Here is a 21,906-nt window from a genome sequence, read left to right as displayed (position 1 = left end):
CTGAGGATCCCTCAATCACTTATTGCCTTGCCCTCAGTCTGGGCCAAGGTTCTCATCTGCACTCAGTTTTAGATAACTTATTTAACTTATTAACATAACTAATACAGGGAGCGCCTCGGTGGCTCAGTCGGTTAAGCATCCGACTTTGGCTCAGGTCATGATCTCACAGTTCATGAGTTTGAGCCCTGCGTTGGGCTCTGTGCTGACAGTGTGGAGCCTGCTCAGAATTCTTTCTCTCTCTCTGCCCCTCACCTGCTTGTGCTTTCTCTCTCTCAAAATAAATAAATTTAAAAAAAAAACCACCCATAACTAGAAAGGAGTTTTAAAAAATATTTATTATATTTTGTTCTAGAAATGGTAGAAAATAAAAACTGGTGCAATTATGTCACACATCCTTGGCAAGGCATAGTCAGCCTTTCACACCAGAGAAAAGTTTTGCACAATGCCAGAAACGGAAATACCCAAGCCGAAGGTGACAAAGGGTGAGGCTGCTGATCGGAGGAGCCCTTTTGTAAAGGTTTAAAGTTTTCTTCTCTGCTGTCATTTACTTGTGGACAAATACCAGTCCAGTGGAAAGCATTCTGAACATAAAAGGCACCTAGAGTAAAAATCACACCTTGACTAATAAAAATAGCGACACGTTTACACTGAGAAAAAAGATCCTATCACGCAACTGTCCTACAAGGCAACGATAATATAAATGCAAAAGCTACTGCAACTAAAAGATCTATCCACACTTACTTAAACCTGGCATGGGAGTTAGATGATGACAGCCACTTTTGCATCTATAACCTGGACATGTTTTATCATCATTTAAATAAGCATGAGTACTGTACTTATAGGCGGGGTGGGGCAATCTATTTATCCATAGTCAAGATTTGCTTTGCTGCATTTTCTCTTAAAATGCATTGCTGCATACTCCATTCATGGCTACATGAAAAATTCATGTCGTCCTTTAAGAATGAAGCGAAACTTAAAATTGCAAGTTTAAACTGAAAGTCCTTTTAAATTATCATAAAGCCAAATAAAGCTGATGTTTTACTATGATTTAAGCACCTGAAATATATTCTGATCAATTTATATTCTCTGAGCTAGAATTAGGATCCTCAGGATTTGTATTATGTGTACAAATATTGCAAATTAAGCTAATAAAAACTTGAAAAAATACAAATAATCTTTAGCTACAAAGATCTAAAATACACCTATGGTCTGTACTAAGACAAAAATGAACAAGAAGCCAGCAAACACCCGTCTGCATGTTCTCGTCTGGGGAAAAAGGACTCAGCGGAGCCAGGTGGTGTTCAGCTGGGTCTGGTTCTTGATGCTGGTATCCATTTTTAGCACTTCGCGAATGGCCATGGTAGCGTAGGTAGAAGGAGGAAGAGAAAAATCCATCTTCAGAGCTCTGTATTTGCCTTCTGCCAGGCAAGAAAGAAGAGAACGGTCAGAAAAGGAAGGCAGCTGCAGAGAGACTGGGGCGAGTCATATAATCGCTACAGAGAGGAAAGAACTGGGCTCTTCTGCAGGCACCACCTCCCGTGGGGCCTCAGAGAATAAAATGTAGAAGTGAGATCAGAAGTATATGATCCAGCCGAATCCCGACAGTAATTCTACTTGGAACCTTCAAGAAGGGCACAGGGTGGAAACAGACGAGGGAATGGCAGCCAGAAGTTGACAATGACAATGCAGATTTCATGTTTTAGACTCTGTTCCTGGATATTCCCTCACCTTTGTTCACTCAGTGGGGGAGGAAATATTCAACCACCTAATACCATAATGTTCATTCATTTTCAGTGAAATCTGTTGTTCTAATCACCTGACATCAAGCTATAACCACGAAACCAAGATGACAAAACACAAAATAGCAATCACTGGGCAGGTGGAAGGTGGTGGTTTAATTTATGTTTTCGTCCGAGAAAACGTTTCAAAGTTGACACAGGGCTGACGGCTGAGTAAACTTACCAGAAGCAAACACCGGTGGTGGTTTCCCTTCTAGGTTGTCCACATCTGTGTTGAAGAGTGGAATTTTGGGATCATCATATGCAACGACTTCCCTTCAAAACACACAAATAAAGTGTGAATGCAAACTTCTATGAAAGGAACTAAAACTGCTCATCACCATTTTCTTAGAAAGGAAAAAACACACAGGCCTGTGTAAGGAATTCTAAGGGGAAGTTGTTCAATAACAGAACAGGGCCAGATTTTACATGTAAGTATTGCTTTTGTATGATCATACAACAAGATGAGAAATGATGCCAGACTACGTTAAAAAAAATATAAAATGCTTCCTTAGGATGGAACTTCTTTTTCTTTTTTTTTTTTTTTTTTTTAATTTTTTTTTTCAACGTTTTTTATTTATTTTTGGGACAGAGAGAGACAGAGCATGAACGGGGGAGGGGCAGAGAGAGAGAGGGAGACACAGAATCGGAAACAGGCTCCAGGCTCCGAGCCATCAGCCCAGAGCCTGACGCGGGGCTCGAACTCACGGACCGCGAGATCGTGACCTGGCTGAAGTCGGACGCTTAACCGACTGCGCCACCCAGGCGCCCCGGAACTTCTTTTTCTATGTAGGTGGAAACTTCACTTGGTGAAGATGTGAATTAGTAATGGCATTTGTATCTTCTCCACGGTGGTTATCACTTCTAACAGCACCGTGTTACTCACCAGAAACAGCTCTCTGGGATGGGGAAGACGAAATCCAACCTGGCCAACCTCATCCCACAACCCAGAGATGGAGACAGGGAAGAGAGAGAATCTCCCGGCAATGGACAACTAATTCAGGATTTAGTTTTTAAAATTATCAAACAGAATTGAGTTTTAGAAAATTATCAAATAAATATACTGAAATATTTTAAATGAGTTAATACATGTATGTTTTTTTCTTCAGAACATATTAAAACAAACAGATCAGTGTTTGAAACTCACAGCTAATTCGGAATAAAGGTAGCTTGCTCAGGGATAGCTTTATAAGCAATTCTTAGTTTTTTCAAAGTAGGGAAAAAGTTTAAATGTTTCTTCCTTTTTTTTTTTTTTAAAGCCTGACGCGGGCTCAGACTCACGAACCATGAGATCATGACCTGAGCTGAAGTCAGACACTTAATTGACTGAGCCACCCAGGTGCCCCTTCTTCCTTTTTATTAACGTTTATTTTTATTTTTGAGAGAGAGAGAGAGAGAGATCTCACAAGCGCGTGCATGTGTGCAAGCAGGGGAGGGGCAGAGAGAGAGGGAGACATAGAATCTGAAGCAGGCTCTAGGCTCTGAGCCTGACGCCGGGTTTAAACCCACGGAACGCGTGATCATGACCTGAGCCAAGGTCAAACACTTAACCCACTGAGCCACCCAGGCGCCCCACTCTGCATAGATCTTCAATAATTTAGTGAGGTCTATAAAATGTAAACTTAACCACTTACACTCGTTTGTTTCCTGATGATCGAAAAATGCAAGTAGAAGTAATAATGATAATAGTAACAACAAGTAATGCTTCTATGCCAGGTTGTCAACACTGGACAATAAACATGTGATGCAAAAGCTTTAAATCTCACATTCTAATTCAGTTCTACTTCCTTCCAGACTATCACTCACCAACTGACATTCTGAGGACGAATAATGATCTTTCGGTAGGCTCCTGATAAGGAATAATCTCGAATTTTGTGTCTCATGTTGTCAATATCCAGATTGTCTGCTGTGAGCATTTCCCTGTAGGCTTCGCTAACTGTAAGATACAAAAAGTTAGCTGGAATGCAGCATGTGAGCAAGCCACCTTCTGCCAGACCACAAATAAATTCATAGCATCCTAACAAAATTAGTCCCTCTCATTTATAATCCAGCCTGTTCTCTAAAATCAAAATTTAGGGATTAACTACTAGGACTAGATGTCTCCAGCTTAGATTTGAGCAACTTGTAAGTTATCTCTCATAAGCAGCCACAGTATCTGGGGTGTCAGGTTCTCAAGCTAACTATAAAAGGCCATTTCAAGAGAAGTTATTAACCTATAATTTATACATGCTCAGAGTTGGAAGAGAGCATGTATAAGGCCTCCAATTCCTCCAATTCCTCCAATTCCTAAAGAAGGCAGTTATAAATAAATGTATAAAAATAAGAGACCTGGGAAAACAATCTGGCTCACCCTCGCCCCTGATGTGGAATCTTTTTTATAACACCTGAGAGAGACAGTCACCCGGCCTTTGCTTGCAGGTTGCCATTTACGGTAACGTCTTTGTGAGGCTCCCCAATTGTTAGAAAGTTCCTTATTCCAAGCTGAAATCTGTCTTTTTATAACTTCTGTTCACTGCTTTGCAACACAGCAGGTTAATTGCCCTTTTTCACATGTTCACACAAGTGCTGGACCTTTAAGCCGTATCTTCTTTAGGCCACACACACGTTCTTTCAACTGTCCCTCTTCTGACATTGCTGTATTCTCCACAAAACCCTTCATCTGCCTCAGGGTAGCAGAATGATGTTCAATAAGAACTCCAGATACTTTTTATATAGACTACTATCAAGCTGGACCTTTACAGAAGTAAGAATTTATATTTAACTCTATTAAATGCCTTCTGTAGTTCTTTTAAAAAATTTACTTTTTATACAATTAGTATTAACAGTTTTGGGTAACATAACTTGCAAACATGATAAGCAGATTTTTAAAAAATGTTTATTTATATTTGAGACAGAGAGAGAGAGAGTGCACGAGCAGGGAAGGGGCAGAGAGAGAGGGAGACACAGAACCTGAAGCAGCCTATAGGCTCTGAGCTGTCAGCACAGAGCCCGACACGGGGCTCGAACCCATGAACCGTGAGATCATGATCTGAGTTGAAGTTGGACACTTAACCTACCGAGCCACCCAGGCGCCCTGCAGATTTCTTATTCAAGTTATTCATAAAAAATATTGGGTAGACCAGGGTCAAGGAAAGACTCCCTCACAACATATCTATAAGACAAGAGGGATCCCTAAATTGAGCACTGCTGGATGCCAAGCGCGCATATGTAACCGATCCACATGCCCATCCAGTCTACGAGCCCCTGTCTTCGCCACAAGGATTCCAGGAACAGACTTTGTCAAAAGCTGTATTGAATTTATGGCTTAAATGGCATTACCCTGTGCCATAGGGTAGGCAGACTGTTCCCCTCCCCCTCCCCCCTCCTATTCATTCCCCCCTCCTTTTCTCTGCTTTCTCTCAGTGAAGTCAACCTCACATAAGAATTAGAAGCGCAGCAATCTGATTATATTAATATGTAAGTGGCAGATGACTAACTTTTGTCAGTATTTGGAGTATCAAAGAAGGGTGTTAATTCCTAAGCATTCTGTAACTTGTATGGTTACAAGGAATATAACATTGATAAGCAAAATAATCATTCTGACCCCTCGAGAGAAAAGATGTCTTTTTTTTGTTTTTTTAAGTTTTTACTCATTTGAAAGAGACAAAGGCAGTGTGAGTAGGGAGGGGCAGAGAGAGAGAGAGGTTGGGGGGGGGGGGGAGAGAGAGAATCACAAGCAGGCTGCGTGCTGCCAGCACACAGAGTCTGACACGGAGCTCTAACTCCCAAAACCTCAAGATAATAACCTGAGCAGAAGTCAGCCCCTTAGCTGAAGGAGCCACCCAGGAGCCCCTCCACCATTTTGTTTCTTAATTTAAATTACCCAGGGGCGCCTGACTGACTTAGTGGAACACACAACTCTTGAACTTGGGGTACTTAAGTTCGAACCCTATGTTGGGTGTAGAGATTACCTAAAAATAAAAATTTTTTAAAGATTATCCATTTGAGGGGCACCTGCCTGGGTGGCTCAGTCGGTTAAGCGTCCGACTTCGGGTCAGGTCATGATCTCATGGTTCGTGGGTTTGAGCCCCGCATCAGGCTTTGTGCTGACAGCTCAGAGCCTGAAGCCTGCTTCGGATTCTGTGTCTCCCTCTGTCTCTGCCCCTCCCCCACTCGTGCTCTGTCTCCCTCTGTCTCAAAAATAAACATTAAAAAAAATAAAAAAAAATTATCCACTTGAATACCTTTCAGGGAGACTTTATATATGTAAACATAGTTTATAAATGTTTGAAATCTAAACATTTTCAAGTCTGACAGAAATGAAAGTTCTAAAATTATATTTAAAGTACTGATTTTTTCCCCTCTCTCTATTCTTGGTGGCTGGTAAGTGGTTTAAACATGTCAGGCTTTGTTTTATCTACTTTCCCCTGACAGGGAACTTACTTTTATGCTTTGGGTAGATAACATCAAAACCAGGCAAAGGCATTACTACATCATGGATGGAGTAATTACTAACATCTTCTTCATCAACATAGGTGGCTGTAGCTGCAAATTGACACACAGATAAATTGAGAAAAACTACGAAAATAGGTGATATTTTCATGAGCTTGATCTTCAAAAATTATATGCAAGCTGACACAGGATGAGTGGCCTACAAAATTTAAGGAAATTAAGTTAGGTACCTTTCTGTCTTTTCTGCTCTACCCAAGAAATAAAATCATGGATTCATAACAAGTGGAAAGTCAAAAAAACAAAAAACAAAAAAACAAACAACATTTATTTCTCAGCTGCACCCTTATGTTTTTAGAATGCTTTAAAAAAACAAGCTGCTTTCTCCTTTTTAAACAACCCTACAAAATACTATCTAGAAAGCTATCGCCATTGGATGCATTTTAATAAAAGAATAATTTTAAATCAGTCTGCGTTTAGAGGATGAACTGTGATGGCATATGGGACATTAAAACACACTGGATGTAATCAACATTGGAGCAGATTAAAAACTATTAATCCAGGATAATCAAAATTTCTCAACAGGACCCTTAGTGGATTTATTGGGTATACATGTAGATGAACAGGCTATGTCTTCAGACAGGAGAAGGGCGGCTGGGTGTGCCAGAAGAACATTGACTTTGGAAACAGGCCGACTTTGATTCTGAATCTCTGCCTTTTCTTTTTTTAACCAGATGTGGAATCTTGTGAATCTTGTCTGAAGAACACAGGGAACACTTCACAGAATACTGTGAGCTTTAAACCAGAAGAGGTAGGCAAAGGGCTTAACACAGGCCTGACACAAGGTGGGGGCTCAGCATCAGAGGGGATCAGCTGTGTGTTTTATGAACACTGCCGGCACAGAGTACGCACTAAGTGTCTGTTACGTCACGGCCCGCGTGTGAAGTGAGCTCTGGTCGAGCGCTGACTTACAGAAACTCTTTAAAACTGGCGGAAAACAGCTGAGGCGCCAAGGCAAGTCCAGAAGTGTAGAGGAGTATTTGCTGGACCCAGATTAAAGTTTAGAAAAAGACTTAAAGACAACATCTCATTCAAATCTTCTTCTAGCCAAGAAAATGAAGGCCCAGAGACCCAGAAGAGAGTCAGGCGCTTACTCAAATCGTATGCATATTTTGACTAGAGATACAGATGCAAAGTGTTCCGTCTGAGCTTACAATGCCTTTCCATTTAACCTTACTAGACACCCCCCACCCTCCCCAAGCAGTGGCCAGGCTGGATTTTAAGCACTAGTGTCAAATGGCTGAACCCTAGTTTGGTGGAGTCAGGAGGATATCTGCCTTTTTACCTCCTTTGAGAACGAGGTCCCCCGGGACGGGTCTCAGTCCGTACTCCTCTATCCTCTTGCTTACCATGTTATTCCACACATAGCTTTGGTAGCTATGAATATACATTAAGCGATTATTTCTTGGTATCTGGAGGGAAGGATAAAAAACAGGCAAGGAAAAAAATACATATTCTGAATATTAAAAGTACTGTACTTTCCCAGGCCTCCCACTTGCTCAGTGGTGACCCTAGAACAAGAAGCTCGTAGCTCAAATCTCATCTCTCTAAAGGCTTATAGCAACAGCGACTGATGCACGGCAACCAATTTTAGAGACAGAACTCCTCCGACTACGGGGTGCTCATGGTCAGCTTCCATGGCGGCAGCTCCCACATGTTCATGCAAATAAAGCAAGTCCTGTGGAGCTCACACCCTAAACCAAAGACACCGCCCTCAAACTCTAGAAATTCACACATTGGTTAGTTACACAGCAAACAGTGCTTCCTTCCTGCTAATGGCCGTGGAGGGAGAAAATCTGAATGACGGAACTGATAACTGACTTCATGCAGTAAAAATTCTTTCTTGTTTACCAGGGGAAGAGTAAATGAGACGTTAAGTTTAAGAGTTAACCTTTAGTCCACTAGGGATCACAGCCATCTGAACACTGGCAGAGGCCACACTTGCCAAGATGGTACCCACTCCTGAACAACCACGAAGAAACCAAACTAAAATGTAATCACTGGGCGCTTCCCGTGCAACCTCTTACTGAGGCAGGTTACAGTCCCGATGCTGGACAATGATCAAGAAGTGCACTCTAAGATGGATTCTGAATTTCTCAAGTAGCAAGATACTGGATTTAAATTAAATTTCCTTGTAGGCAGTATTTACCACTTTCATGCTTTTCTCAGCCCTCCATGTGAATAACTGTTGCCAACGCCACCCACACCCACCACCCTCCCTCGTCACCATTCAGGGTACACACAAGGATCACTCAGGTAACACACGTCTCCGAGATCACCAAAGGATCCTTATTTACCTTCCGCTCTTCTAAAATTTAGTAAAATATTTAAAGGTAAAATTTAAAAAGCATTAAGCCACCTCAAGTCATTTGCCTGACTTCACAAATAGCACTCACTATGCCAAATGCAGAGACTATATTCTTCATTCCATATTTTGAAAGTCCTCGCAGCAGCTGCCCTTCCACACACCTTTTGACAGGTAGTTTTCTGAGGGCAGCAGCTGGGTCTTTGGTCTTCGCCCACTCTTCCCTGCACTTAACCAAGTAGCCCTTTTCAGCTGGGGGGAAAAAAAAGTTGTGTTAAAACAATTTATGAAATGGACGCATTTCCGTAACTTTAACGCGCTTCCTAGAGAACACAAAATTAGAAAATGCTCTTTGTAACACAGGTACTCTGAACAGATTCTGCTCATTGAGAATACCTGTCAGGAGGTGAGAAGGTGGGACGGGGAGAATGTACAGAACGAAAACAGCTTCGTTGATATTAGCCCCCCCACCACCTCCAGTATTGAAAGTCCATTACTGTCCCCTTATCACGGCTGATTTAACAGAAGACAAAACCCAGGGAGCCTTTTCTCCTTTCTCTTTTTCTACTGTGTTGGCAAATTTGATAGGAACTCTCCTTAAAAGTAGGCAACTTTATCTCTTTAATTTGGAAATGAATAATTACCCAAAGGGACTAAATATTTTGATAATTTGTAAAGTAGTATTTAAATCATTTTTTAGATGATATGAATTTAGACGTACTTTCTGGAAAGTAACTAACAAACTAAAATCTTCAACACTTTTTGCCCAGTTTTTAATTTCTACTACACTATGCTTTAACAAATTAACCACAAGTGAGATGTGTTTGGATTCCTGCATGTTCAGGGATTTAGTAGTGTATGGGGCAAAGGAAATATATTTGTTTATGAATTAATATATTAGATGAACTAAAGAGCTAAATAAACACAGGATACAAATTATAAATCTCAAATATATACATAAAATTTGTGAAAAAATAAACTATCCTTTTAATTTTACTGTAAAAACAATTTAAAAAAATTTTTTTAACGTTTATTTATTTTTGAGACAGAGAGAGACAGAGCATGAATGGGGGAGGGACAGAGAGAGAGGGAGACACAGAATCTGAAGCAGGCTCCAGGCTCTGAGCTGTCAGCACAGAGCCTGACGCGGGGCTGGAACTCACAGAGTGGGAGATCATGACCTGAGCTCAGGTCAGATGCCCAACTGACTGAGCCACCCAGGCGCCCCAAAAACAATTTTTAAAATTTCTGAAATACCTACCTAATATACACAGATATTTCTTATTCAAAGCAATTCCACAAATACCTAACAAGATATTCTATTTTTTTTCATTAACATGAATTTTATTCTTACCTCCAGAACGGGGTTTCAATATTAAATCCATGACTTCAGTCCAGGAATTCTGTAATATAGCTCTAAAATTAAACAGCATTTATTTTACTTTAATTTTTTTTTACTTAATTTTACATTATTTTAATTTTGCATTAAGATAAATTTTATATGCTGAAATTTGTGGAGTAAAAAATTGTGTTAATTCTATATATTTTATTAAACTTAAAAATAAGCTGAAAAACTAATGATATAGGTTTCAAATGTAAATGAGAAAAGAACTCGAGAGAAGAAAATTAAGAATGTTTACTTATTAACATTTAACATCACATCAACTTTTATTTTTATTTATTTATTTAAATGTTTGTTTATTTTGAGGGAGCGAGAGAGAGGGAGGGTGGGTGCAGAGAGAGGGTGGGGAGAGAATCCCAAGCAGTCTCCACACTGTCATCACACAGCCTGATGCAGGGCTCGATCCCATGAACCACAAGGTCATGATTTGAGCCAAAACCAAGAGTTGGTCGCTTAACCAGTTGAGCCACCCAGATGCCCCTTATGTCACAGGTTTTAAAAGCTATAATAGTAAATACTACCAAGTCATTAAGCTGTTAAACATGGTATCTGTACAAATCTGTACTAAAACTTATTTGAAGCCTCTCAAGAAATTTCTCCCCTGTGTTAAATACCTTCTTGCCTAGACAAAGAGTAACACTTTATCCTTCCCTATTATTCTGGCCCAAATGGAAACATCTTTACTTTTGTTGATTATAAGTTATACATGCTTCTTAAAAATTAAACAGTACATAAGAAAGGTTACCTGTAATCTAATTTAACACTTTATTATTTTTTAATGTTCATTTATTTTTAGAGATAGAGTGTGAGTGGGGGAGGGGAAGAGAGAGAGGGAGATACAGGATCCGAAGCAGGCTCCAGGCTCCTAGCTGTCAGCACAGAGCCTGACGCGGGGCTTGAACTCACAGACCGCGAGATCATGATCTGAGCCGAAGTCGGACACTTAACTGACTGAGCCACTCAGGTGCCCCTAAATTAACACTTTAGAATGTATTTTTCATGACTTTTTAAAAAAAGATTTTTAAGTAATCTCTATATCCAACATGAGGACTGAACTCACAGCCCTGAAATTTAAGAGTCATGTGCTACACCGACTGAGCCAGCCAGACACCCCCATGACTTTTCTTGATCCATCTATAAGTGTACACAATTTTTTCTTTAACTTTTATTGTACTATCTTTTGCCTTGCAAAAATTCTATTTTGCCTATCATATCTGCAATTTTTTTCTGTTAAGATATTTGGTCTTGGGAGTTATGCTTAGAGAGGCCTTCCTGACCATAAGAATATAGAAATACCTATTAATTTTAGTTTTAGTTAACTAGGGTTTTAATTTTTCATATTTAAGTTAACCTATACAGGATACTTTTGTATATTAAAGTGTATAAAATGCTGTTTGGTATCCAATGATGTGCTCATATGGATTATTTATCCAATAATGTGATTAATTACATAACAGATTTTCTACTACTGGCCATCCTTGCATTCCTGGAACAAGCCATGCTCTATCAGTCTTTAAAGATTCTCCTGGGTGACACATGTAGCTGGCTAGGCTATCTGCAACACCTCCCAAGAGAAGAGAGTTCTAACTCAGGACTAGGCATTGGTCTGCCAGATATCATAGAAGGAGCTGTCTTTATTCAAAAACCTTTGTTATCTGGCTGGCCACTTGATTTTGTAAATACTTTTATTGTAAAACAGCTGTGCTCAGCCATTTACACACTGTGTATGACTGGTTCACACTGTTTTAACAGTGGAGGTGAGTCGTTCTATGAACACTCCATGGCCCACAAAGCCTAAAACATTTACTATGTGGCCCTTGGCAGAACAAGTCTGCCAACAAGTGGTACAATATATGGCAAAGTTTAAGATGCCACCATATACATGCAAGTTCCATATACACTGCCATATTAAATATTCGCAGATTTGGTTACAATAGGCCATTCTATCTGGCCCACTACACATTAAGATGTTTTCTACTTTTCCTATGTTCTCTTTCTTTACCTTCCTTTTTTTAAAAATTTTTAAATCTTTATTTATTATTTTTGAGAGAGAGAAACAGCACGAGCAGGGGAAGAACGGAGAGAGAGGGAAACACAGAATCCGAAGCAAGCTCCAGGGGCTCAAACCTATGAACCGTGAGATCATGACCTGAGCCGAAGTTGGACACTTAACCGACTGAGCTACCCAGCCGCCCTATTATTTACCTTCCTTTTTAAAAAAATTGTATAAAATACATATAACATCGAACTCGTCATTTTAGCCACTTTGAAGTGTACAGTTCTATGGCACGAAGTACGTTCATATTGCCGTGAACAGGACTACCTGCCTCCAGAACTTTTACATCTTCATCAATTGAAACTCTGCACACATTAAACATTAATTCCCATCTCTTCCTCCTCCCAGCTCCTGGCAACCAGCACTCCATCTTGCGTATACGTCTAACCATTCTAGGTCCTCATGTAAGAGGAATTAGTTATTTGTCCTTTTGTGACTGGCTAATTTAGCATAAAGGTCTTATAATCTTGTAGCATGTGTCACAAATTCCTTCCTGTCAAGGCTGAATGATATTCCATTGTATCTATGTACCATGTTTTGTTTATGCATTCACTTGTTAATGGAAAGTTGGTTGCTTCCTTCTTCTGGCTATTGTGAACAGTGCTCAAAAACATAGGCATATAAATATCTGTTGAGTGTTTGCTTTCACTTCTTTTGGGTATATACTCATAAATGGAATTTATGGACCATACGCTAATTCTACATTTAATTTTTGAAGAGACACCGTATCATTTTCCATAGAGACTGTACCACTTATATTCTTACCAGCAGCGCACAAGGGTTCCCATTTCCCCCACATGTTCAACACTTGTTAATTATTGTCTTTTTTTTTAACTAGTGGCATTTCTAATGGGTATATAGTATCTCATTGTGATTTTGATTTGCATTTCCTTAATGATTGGTAATACTGAGCATCTTTTCATTATTAGCTTATTAGTCATTAATGTATCTTCTTGGAAGAGGGGCACCTGGGTGGCTCGGTTGGGTGTCTCGCTTCAGCTCAGGTCATGATCTCACGGTCTGTGAGTTCAAGTCCCCCGTCAGTCTCTCTGCTGACAGCTCAGAGTCTGGAGCCTGCTTTGGATTTTCTGTCTCCCTCTCTATCTGCCTCTCCCCTGCTCACATTGTCTCTCTCAAAAATAAACGTTACAAAAATTTAAAAAAATATATCTTCTTAGAAGAAAGGTCGAGTTCTTTGCCCATTTTAAATCAGGTTATTTTGTTGTTGTGTTGTAGGAACTCTATATATTTTGGATATTAACCCCTCTTCAGATATATAATTTGCAAACATTTTCTCCCCTTCTGTGGGGTTGCTTTTTCATTCTGTTGATAGTGTCCTTTGGACACAAAAACTTTTTATTTTCTTAAATTTAAGTTTTATTTAAGTTCTAGTTAACATACTGTGAAATACTGGTTTAAGGAGAATTCAGTGATTCATCACTTCCATACAACACCCAGTGCTCATCACAAGTGCTCTCCTTAGAACCCATCACCCATCTATCTCATCTCCCACGGAGCTCCCTCGATCAACCCTGTTTGTTCTCTATCATTAAGAGTTTCTTGTGGTTTATTTGCCTCTCTTCCCTTCCCCCCACCCCTTCCATACATTCATCTATTTTGTTTCTTAAATTTCACATATGTGTGAAATCATATAGTATTTGTCTTTCTCTGACTTATTTTGCTTAGCATGATATGTGCTAGCTTCATCCACATCATTGCAAATGGTGAGATTTCATTCTTTGTGAAGGCTGAATAATATTCCATTGTACATATATATACACCACATCTTCTTTATCCATTCATCAGTCAATGGACATTTGGGCTCTCTCCATAGTTTGGCTATTGTTGATAATGCTGCTATGAACACTGGGGTGCAGGTACCCCTTTGAATTTTATTTTTGTATTCCTTGGGGAAATACCTAATAGTGCAATTGCTGGATCATAGGGTAGTTTTTTTTTTTTTAATTTTTTTTAACGTTTATTTATTTTTGAGACAGAGAGAGACACAGCATGAACGGGGGAGGGGCAGAGAGAGAGGGAGACACAGAATCGGAAGCAACCTCCAGGCTCTGAGCCGTCAGCCCAGAGCCCGACGTGGGGCTCGAACTCGCGGACCGCAAGATCGTGACCTGAGCTGAAGTCGGACGCTTAACCGACTGAGCCACCGAGGCGCCCCAGGGTAGTTCTATTTTTAGTTTTGAGGAACCTCCATACTGTTCTCCAGAGTGGCTGCACCAGTTTTCATTCCCACCAACAATGCAAGAGGGTTCCTGTTTCTTCACACCCTTGCCAATATCTGTTGCTTCTTGTGTAATTCTAGCCATTCTGGTAGGTGTGAGGTGGTATCCCATCATGTTTTTGATTTGTATTTCTGTCTGTATTTTGATTTGTATTTTGATGATGAGTGATGTTGAGCATCTTTTCATGTGTCTGTTAGCCATCTGGATATTATACACAAATATCTTAAATTTTATGGAGTCCAACCTATTTTTTTCTTTTGGTGTTATAACCAAGAAATTGGCAACCAAATGTCATGAGGTTTTCCCCTGTTTTCTTCTAATTTTATAGTTGTAGCTCTTATGTTTAGGTCTTTGATCTATATTAATTCTGGTAAATGGTGTATGATAAGGGTCCAACTTCATTTTTTAATGTTTATACCCAATTTCCCCGACACAACTTATTGAAAAGACAGTCCTTTACCATTGAATGGTCTTGTCATCCTTGTTATTTGACCATATATGCAAAGATTTATTACACCTTTAAAGAAAAATGTTTTACTTAGGTGTAATTCATGTATCCATATAATTCATCCATTTAAGTACACAATATAATGGCTTATGGTATACTCACAGAATTGTGCAACGTTACACAATCAATTCTGGAACATTTTTATCACCCAAAAAGAAATCCTGCACCCATGAGCAGTCACTATTACTCCTCCCCCAGACCTACGCACCATTAATCAACCTCCTTTCTCTATGGATTTGTGTAATCTGGATAACTCATATAAATGCATCCTACAGTATTTTGCCTTTTGTGACTAGCTTCTTTCACTTAGCATGTTTTCAAGGTTTATCCATGTCGTAGCAAGTATCAGTACTCCATTCTCTTATTGTCCCTTTGTTTTAAGGGGGGTGGGGGAGGGATAGAGGAGGAGAGAGAGAATCTTAAGCAGGCTCCATAGCCAGCCTGGAGCCCAGCTCAGGGCTCGATCTCACGAATCATGAGATCATGACCTGAGCCAAAATCAAGAGTCAGAGGCTTGGGGCACCTGGGTGGCTCAGTCAGCTGAACTTCTTGACTCTTGGTTTTGGCTCAGGTCATGGTCTGACAATTGGTGGATTTGAGTCCCATGTGGTGGTCACAGTATAGAGCCTGCTTGGGATTCTCTCTCCCTTTGCAAATAAATAAAACTTAAAAAAAAAAAAAAAAAAGAGCTGGAGGCTTAACCAACTGAGCCACCCAGGTGCTCATCGTTTATTTTTATTGTTGAATAATATTCCATTGTATGGATACATCACATTTTGTTTATCCATTTATCAGTTGATGGACATCTGGGTCATTTCCCTTTTTTTGGCTGCTATAAACATTGGTGTAAACTTTTGTATGACGCACGTTTTCAAATTCTTGAGTATATACCTAGAAGTGCAAGAGCTGAGTTATATGGTACTTGGTGTAGAGGACTAGCCAGGCTGTTATCCAAAATAGGTGTACTATTTTACATTTTTACCAGCAGGGCATGCAGGTTCCAATTTCTTCACATCCTCACCAACACTTTTTATTGTAAGTCTTTTTGACTTTAGCCATCATAGTGGATGCGAAGTGATAGCTCATTGGGGTTTTAAATTGCTTTTCCCTAATGATTAGTGATTCCCTAATGATGTTGAACATCTTTCCGTGTGCTTTCTGGCCATTAATCTATGTTCTTTGGAGAAATGTCTACTCAGATCACCTGTTTTTATTTTAGTTTTTTTTTTTTGGAGACAGAGTGTGCACGTGTATGTGAGTGGGGGAGGGGCAAAAGCAGAGAGAGAGAGAGAGAGAGAGAGAGAGAGAGAGAATATCTTAAGCAGGCTCCATGTGGGCTTGTCACAGACCCTGGGATCATGACCTGAGCCAAAATCAAGAGTCAGACACTCAAAAGACTGAGCCACCGAGGTGCCTCTCACTTGCCCGTTTTTAGACTGTCATTTGTCCTTGTGTCTTTGCTTTGTAAGAGTTCTTTAAAAATCCTGGATGGAAGTCACCCTTCCAAAACTCGAAACTAAGGGTTTTGTTTTTTGTTTTTGTTTTCCTATGATGGTAACAGTGGGCTTCTTTGAAGCTAGGAAATATTCTTATGTTGTGGAAGCTGTTGATTTGGGATTCTAAATGCACTGTATACTCATACTGTATACTTAAGGCATACAATGCAATTTTTGCTCCTTTATATTTTTGATAAATCTGACCTCATTTTCATTAATCATTTTACACTACCTTTGGAGTACAAAATTTGCAGGGTCCCACCGCTGTTCTTCTGCCAAATTCATTACAAATTCAAAAGTTGATACAGTTTTTCCTTAAATATTCTGTCCCATAATACAATTAACATCTTCACTATCTTTATCAATGTCCTTTGGCCATTTAGCAAGATTGAAAACATCATCATTTATTATCTAATAATAATGATTACCAGTTACTTTAGTTTTCTTCTTGGCAAAAATTCTTTCTGTGCTTAGGATGCTTTAGTTTTAAAATATTACTTTCTGGGGATGCTTGGATGGCTCAGTTGTTTGAGCTTTTGACTTCTGATTTTGACTCAGGTCATGATCCTAGGGTCATGGGATGGAGCCCTGCATCAGACTTCACGGTGAGCATGGAGCCTGCTCAAGATTCTCTCTCTCTCTCTCTCTCTCTCTCTCTCTCAAATAAAATATTATTTCTGCTTATTGAGCACTTACTGTATTTAAGGCATAGAAATAGATGCTGCATAGACACCATGTCATTTCCATTTCACCACCCTGTGGGGTTAGTATTATGACCTCCATTTTACAGATGAATAGTCTGAGGCTCAAAACCCAAGTCTGACTTTACTGCCTGAGCTTTTAACTTCTACAACACTGCCTAGAGGTAGAGGAATACTACATCACAGATTTTTATCATGTTGTGTTTTTAAAAACACATGAACAGATGCAACTTCGTGTAGTCGGCTGCTGCAACCATGCACTGGAAGTCCAGAAAAGTCCTCTGTTCCTAGGACTACGGAGGAAAACTGGTGAGCTCCAGCAAACCCCAAGCCTAAATTTCACCTTTGCTACAACAGGGGTTTGAAACCCAAGGAAGAATGCAAACTATGTAAGCTCTCAGATTACCACCAACTCATAACCTCTACAATCCTAACTCCCATGAGAATGATTACTTTATGTAACACAGTCTACAGGACAGCAGGGCAGCATATACAGGTTTAGGTTTATGAAACCAAGTATTTAGTTATTTTTCAGGTTAATTTACTTACTTATTAAGTAACCTCTACACCCAACATGGAGCTCGAATAACGCCGAGAGTCTAAGTGTTTATTGATGGGATCCCCACCCTACCTTACCCTAGAGGGATTCCCTATTTACTGCCTAAAAGAGAATCAGATTTCTTTTTAATTTTTAAATATTTATTTTTGAGATAAGGAGTATAACCAGGGGAGGGGCAGAGAGAGAAGGGGACAGAGGATCTGGAGCGGGCTCTGCGCTGACAGCAGTGAGCCTGATGTGGGCTCGACCTCATGAACAGTGAGATCATGACCTATGCTCAAATGACTGAGCCACCCAGGCGCCCCAAGAGAATCAGATTTCTTAAAATAAATTTTACCACGCAATTTATATCCTATGCCACTGTCTTTAAAGGTGGGAGAGTGGAGATGTAAGTTTAATAAACTGGGAAGTGCTTGTTAACAGAGATCACAAACTACACCATCTCTGTCAGGCTACTCTGGGTCGCAGTCACCCAACTGCTTATTGTACTGAGCCAAGATTTACCTATAAAAAAAAACTAAAAACAGAATCCCGAATGGGAGAAAAACTTACTTTTTGGGTTATACCCTTCTGAACACTGATGTATTTTTATTTTTTCCATGTACATGTATTATCTTAAAACACAAAAAAATTAGAAGGATATTATGGATCAGTTGATGAGATACACTGGTTCATTTGGCCCAGACATGAATAGTTATAAATGACAGCAACAGGGCACCTGGGTGGCTCAGTTGGTTAAGTGTGACTTCAGCTCAGGTCATCATCTCATGGTTTATAAGTTTGAGTCCTGTGTCGGGCTCTGTGCTGACAGTTCAGAGCCTGGAGCCTGCTTCGGATCCTGTGTTTCCCCTCTCTCTCTGCCCCTACCCTACTCACGGTCTCTCTCTCAAAAATAAATAAACATTAAAATAAATTTAAAAATCACAGCAACAAAAAATCTTTCTTCTTTTTTTATGAGAGCTCTTTCAGACAAAAGTTAAGGAATGAAATACAAACCTTCCAACTTGATATGTGGGGACAGCGGTAGTTCCAAATCTTTGCATTCCATAGTAGTTAATAAATCCAATCTCCTTGAGAGAGTTCATGGCTTGCTGAACTTGTTCATCAGTTCCTGTTATATTTCTGTTAAGGGCCCAAATTTCCCAGAAAAAAATTTAGTGAAACACATTCATGGATACATATCATAAATGATATGGCTTAGCTTCCATGCCTTTCCCCTTTTTTTAAAAAAGGTTTTAGGGCTGCCCTGGGTGGCTCAGTCGGTTAAGCGTCTGACTTCAGCTCAGGTCATGATCTCCCAGTTCACAGGTTCAAGCCTGGCATCAGGCTCTATGCTGACAGAACCTAGAGCCTGCTTCAGATTTTATGTCCCTCTCTCTCTCTGCCCCTCCCCCATTCAAACTGTCACTCAAAAATAAAGAAACATTAAAAATTTTTTTTTAAGTTTTATTTAAGTAATCTCTACACCCCACGTGGAGCTCGAACTCATGACTCCGATATCAAGAGTCACATGCTCTTCCTACTGAGCCAGCCAGGTGCTCCTCCCTGCCTTTCCCTTATCCCCGGTAGCCTTCTCTCTACCTCCTGAGGACTCTTTTCTTTTTTTAAATTGTAAATGGAAGCTCTGTACCCACTAAACAATAGCTCTCCTTTCCCCCTCCTACGCCAGGCCCCAGGTAACCTCTACTCTATTTCTTGTGTCTGTGAGTGCGCCCATCCAGGTACTGCATGTAGGTGGAAGCACAGCCTCTTGATCTTTAAACCCTGTGTTGGAAGCAGACAGCTTCTCTCCAAAGAAAGGGCTGAGTTCTGAGAGGTGAGGGGGCGTTGGTACAAATACTCCAGCAGTACTTGCTCTCCCGGCCCTATGGGGCTCTGCTCTGCCTTCCTTTCCTGCCACACCTGTTAGTGCCAGCTCACCTAGGTTGATCACTGGTGCAAACAGACGTGAGGTGCTCCAGCAAGACCCTCTAGTCTGCATTCCTACCTGCAGTTCTTTACCTGAGGACAACAGTGAAGTGGTTCCCTTGAAGCTCTCCCAATTTCAGAGGGTTTTTCTGATAGCTGAAATTCCCTAGTTTAAAGTTCATCAAGCACTTGTTCAAGTGGGCAAGTCTTTGAGCAGTTATTCTAAAAAATATAAAATAAAAAAAGGAACACAAAGAGATCATGAAATACTGCCTCACTGAAAAATAGTCCAGGACGCTTGTTACTTGTTTCTACTTGAAACCAGACTGCAGCACGCTATGAAGAGTGAAAAAGGCACCCCAGCAGCTAGGGTGAGCGTTACTTTCCATTTTTCTCTGGACTGTTCCTCCAGCAAAACGATACTGGTTCATTCTTATTGGACAGATGTAACCTGGGCCATATTTATACTCATAAAGCCTCAAGTTATTTATAATGAGTAATGGGACAATCATATAGGCGCAATCTGCTACTTTTTGTGACGGGGGAAGGGTGCGGCAAGGGGATAAGAGCAGAGAGCAATCCCATACAACTGCAGAGATTGTTATTAAACATTTTAAAGAGTCAGTCCCATTTTCAGAAAAATATTGTAATCTTGCTACAGGAAACTTGGAAAAGTACAAAGAAAGGCAATTTATAGTTTCATTACCTGAAAACAATGTTAATATCTTTGTAATTCCTCCCATTCTTTTTTTTTTCATTCTTTTCTTTTTCTTTTTTTTAAAGTTTGAGAGAGAGAGGGAGAGAGAAGGGGAGGGGCAGAGAGAGAGAGAGAGAGAGAGTGAGAGAGAATCTGAAGCATGCTTTTTCACTGTAAGCGCTGAGCCTGATGTGGGGCTCAAACCCACAAACCATGAGATCATGACCTGAGCTGAAATCAAGAGTCAGACACTTAACCAACTGAACCACCCAGGTACCCCTCCAGTCTTTTCTTCTTAAACACATGATAGATATAGACAGACAGATAGATAGACAGACAGATAGAGATGGAATCTTACCACGAATGTGTACCTTGCTATAATTTAAAAGGTATTAGAAAGTGTTCATGAAAAATCCCTAAGTAGTAATACATGTAGAAAAACAAATAGAGGACTGAAAAACTTTTGTCCTTTCTCCAGCCCTTAACAACTCTCCCCACCAGTAGCCAATGTTAATAGCTTCTCATGTTTCCTTCCAGAAACACTTTCTGTATATAGAAGCATGTAAGTACCTACTGTCTCCTCTCTTTTAAGTATTTTTTGGGACGCTTTTAACATAAATGTCATATATATGGAAAAATACACAACTCATAAGTGTTCTGCTTGATGAATTTTCACAAAGTAAACACGACCATGTAACTAATACCCAGATCCTCCCTTTTAGAAAACAAATTTCATTACATTATAAATTGTTCAGCATCTTGCTTTTTTCACTTAAAAATGAATATCTGATGGGGTGCCTGAATGGCTCAGTCGGTTAATCGTCTGACTTTGGCTCAGGTCATGATCTCGTAGCTTGTGGGTCTGAGCCCTGTGTTGGAATCTGCACTGATAGCCTACTTGGAACGCTCTCTCCTTTTCTCTGCCCCTCCCCCCCCTGCACTTTCTCTCTCAAAATAAACTTCAAAAAAAACAATGAAAATCCGAGGTTTACTTTATTCACGCAGTACTTCTGAAGCTGCCTCGTTCTTTGGCCAGCGGCACAAGGATGGCTGCTGTCCTACATGGATATTCAATCCTTTACATGACCAGTCTCCTTTGAAGGGCATTTAAATTGCTACCTATCTTTTGCTATCACACACAATTCTATAGCAAATAACCTTACACATACTTCTTTGTGCATCTATATAGGTACATGACTGGAATAAATCCCTAGATGTGGATTTAAAATTTTAATCCCTACTGCCCTCCAAAAATGTTTTATTGGGGCGCCTGGGTGGCTCAGTCGGTTAAGCGTCCGACTTCAGCTCAGGTCATGATCTCATGGTCCGTGAGTTTGAGCCCTGTGTCGGGCTCTGTGCTGACTGCTCAGAGCCTGGAGCCTGTTTCGGATTCTGTGTCTCCCTCTCTCTCTGACCCTCCCCCATTCATGCTCTGTCTCTCTCTGTCTCAAAAATAAACGGTAAAAAAAAAAAAATTTTTTTTAATTAAAAAAAAAAAATGTTTTATCAATTTATGTTCCCGCTATTAATATGTAAGTGCTTGCTGCTGCCTCATCCCTGTGTCTCCTCCCATAGCATATTATAAACCTTTCTGAGCTCTGCCAGTCTGTTAAGAATGGTATTTTATCTTGGTTTTTACCTACATACTTCCTACTGCAAGGGACATTTAAACATTTCTACATATGTTGACTGCGAACTGCCTGTTTGTTCTGTTACCTATTTTTTTAACCTATTTCTAAGATGTGTTTACTTATTTAGAGAGAGCGAG

At 40.1% G+C, this 21,906-nt stretch overlaps 1 protein-coding gene across 3 annotated transcripts in view; it reads right to left on the bottom strand.

The window, feature by feature from the left end:
- Positions 1 to 317: 317 nt before the first annotated feature.
- Positions 318 to 21,906, bottom strand: part of PUS7 (pseudouridine synthase 7) — a 54,280-nt gene continuing 32,691 nt past the window's right edge. The window contains exons 8-16 of one of the 3 annotated variants that reach the window (XM_060633828.3): positions 19,535 to 19,663; positions 18,530 to 18,655; positions 9,926 to 9,987; positions 8,663 to 8,823; positions 7,552 to 7,678; positions 6,201 to 6,302; positions 3,585 to 3,714; positions 1,963 to 2,054; positions 318 to 1,418 (exon numbers count right to left, since the gene is read on the bottom strand). In XM_060633828.3, the coding sequence (XP_060489811.2) occupies positions 1,282 to 1,418; positions 1,963 to 2,054; positions 3,585 to 3,714; positions 6,201 to 6,302; positions 7,552 to 7,678; positions 8,663 to 8,823; positions 9,926 to 9,987; positions 18,530 to 18,655; positions 19,535 to 19,663 (1,066 nt within the window). In that variant the 3' untranslated portion in view covers positions 318 to 1,281. The remainder of the gene's footprint in view (positions 1,419 to 1,962; positions 2,055 to 3,584; positions 3,715 to 6,200; positions 6,303 to 7,551; positions 7,679 to 8,662; positions 8,824 to 9,925; positions 9,988 to 18,529; positions 18,656 to 19,534; positions 19,664 to 21,906) is intronic. The other 2 variants (XM_060633829.3, XM_060633830.3) reach the window with 2 other exon arrangements.

This window comes from Panthera onca, chromosome A2, assembly GCF_046562875.1.
Source record: "Panthera onca isolate mPanOnc1 chromosome A2, mPanOnc1 haplotype 2, whole genome shotgun sequence".
NCBI classification, from domain to species: Eukaryota; Metazoa; Chordata; class Mammalia; order Carnivora; family Felidae; genus Panthera; species Panthera onca.
This window is presented reverse-complemented; position numbering and strand designations above follow the sequence as displayed.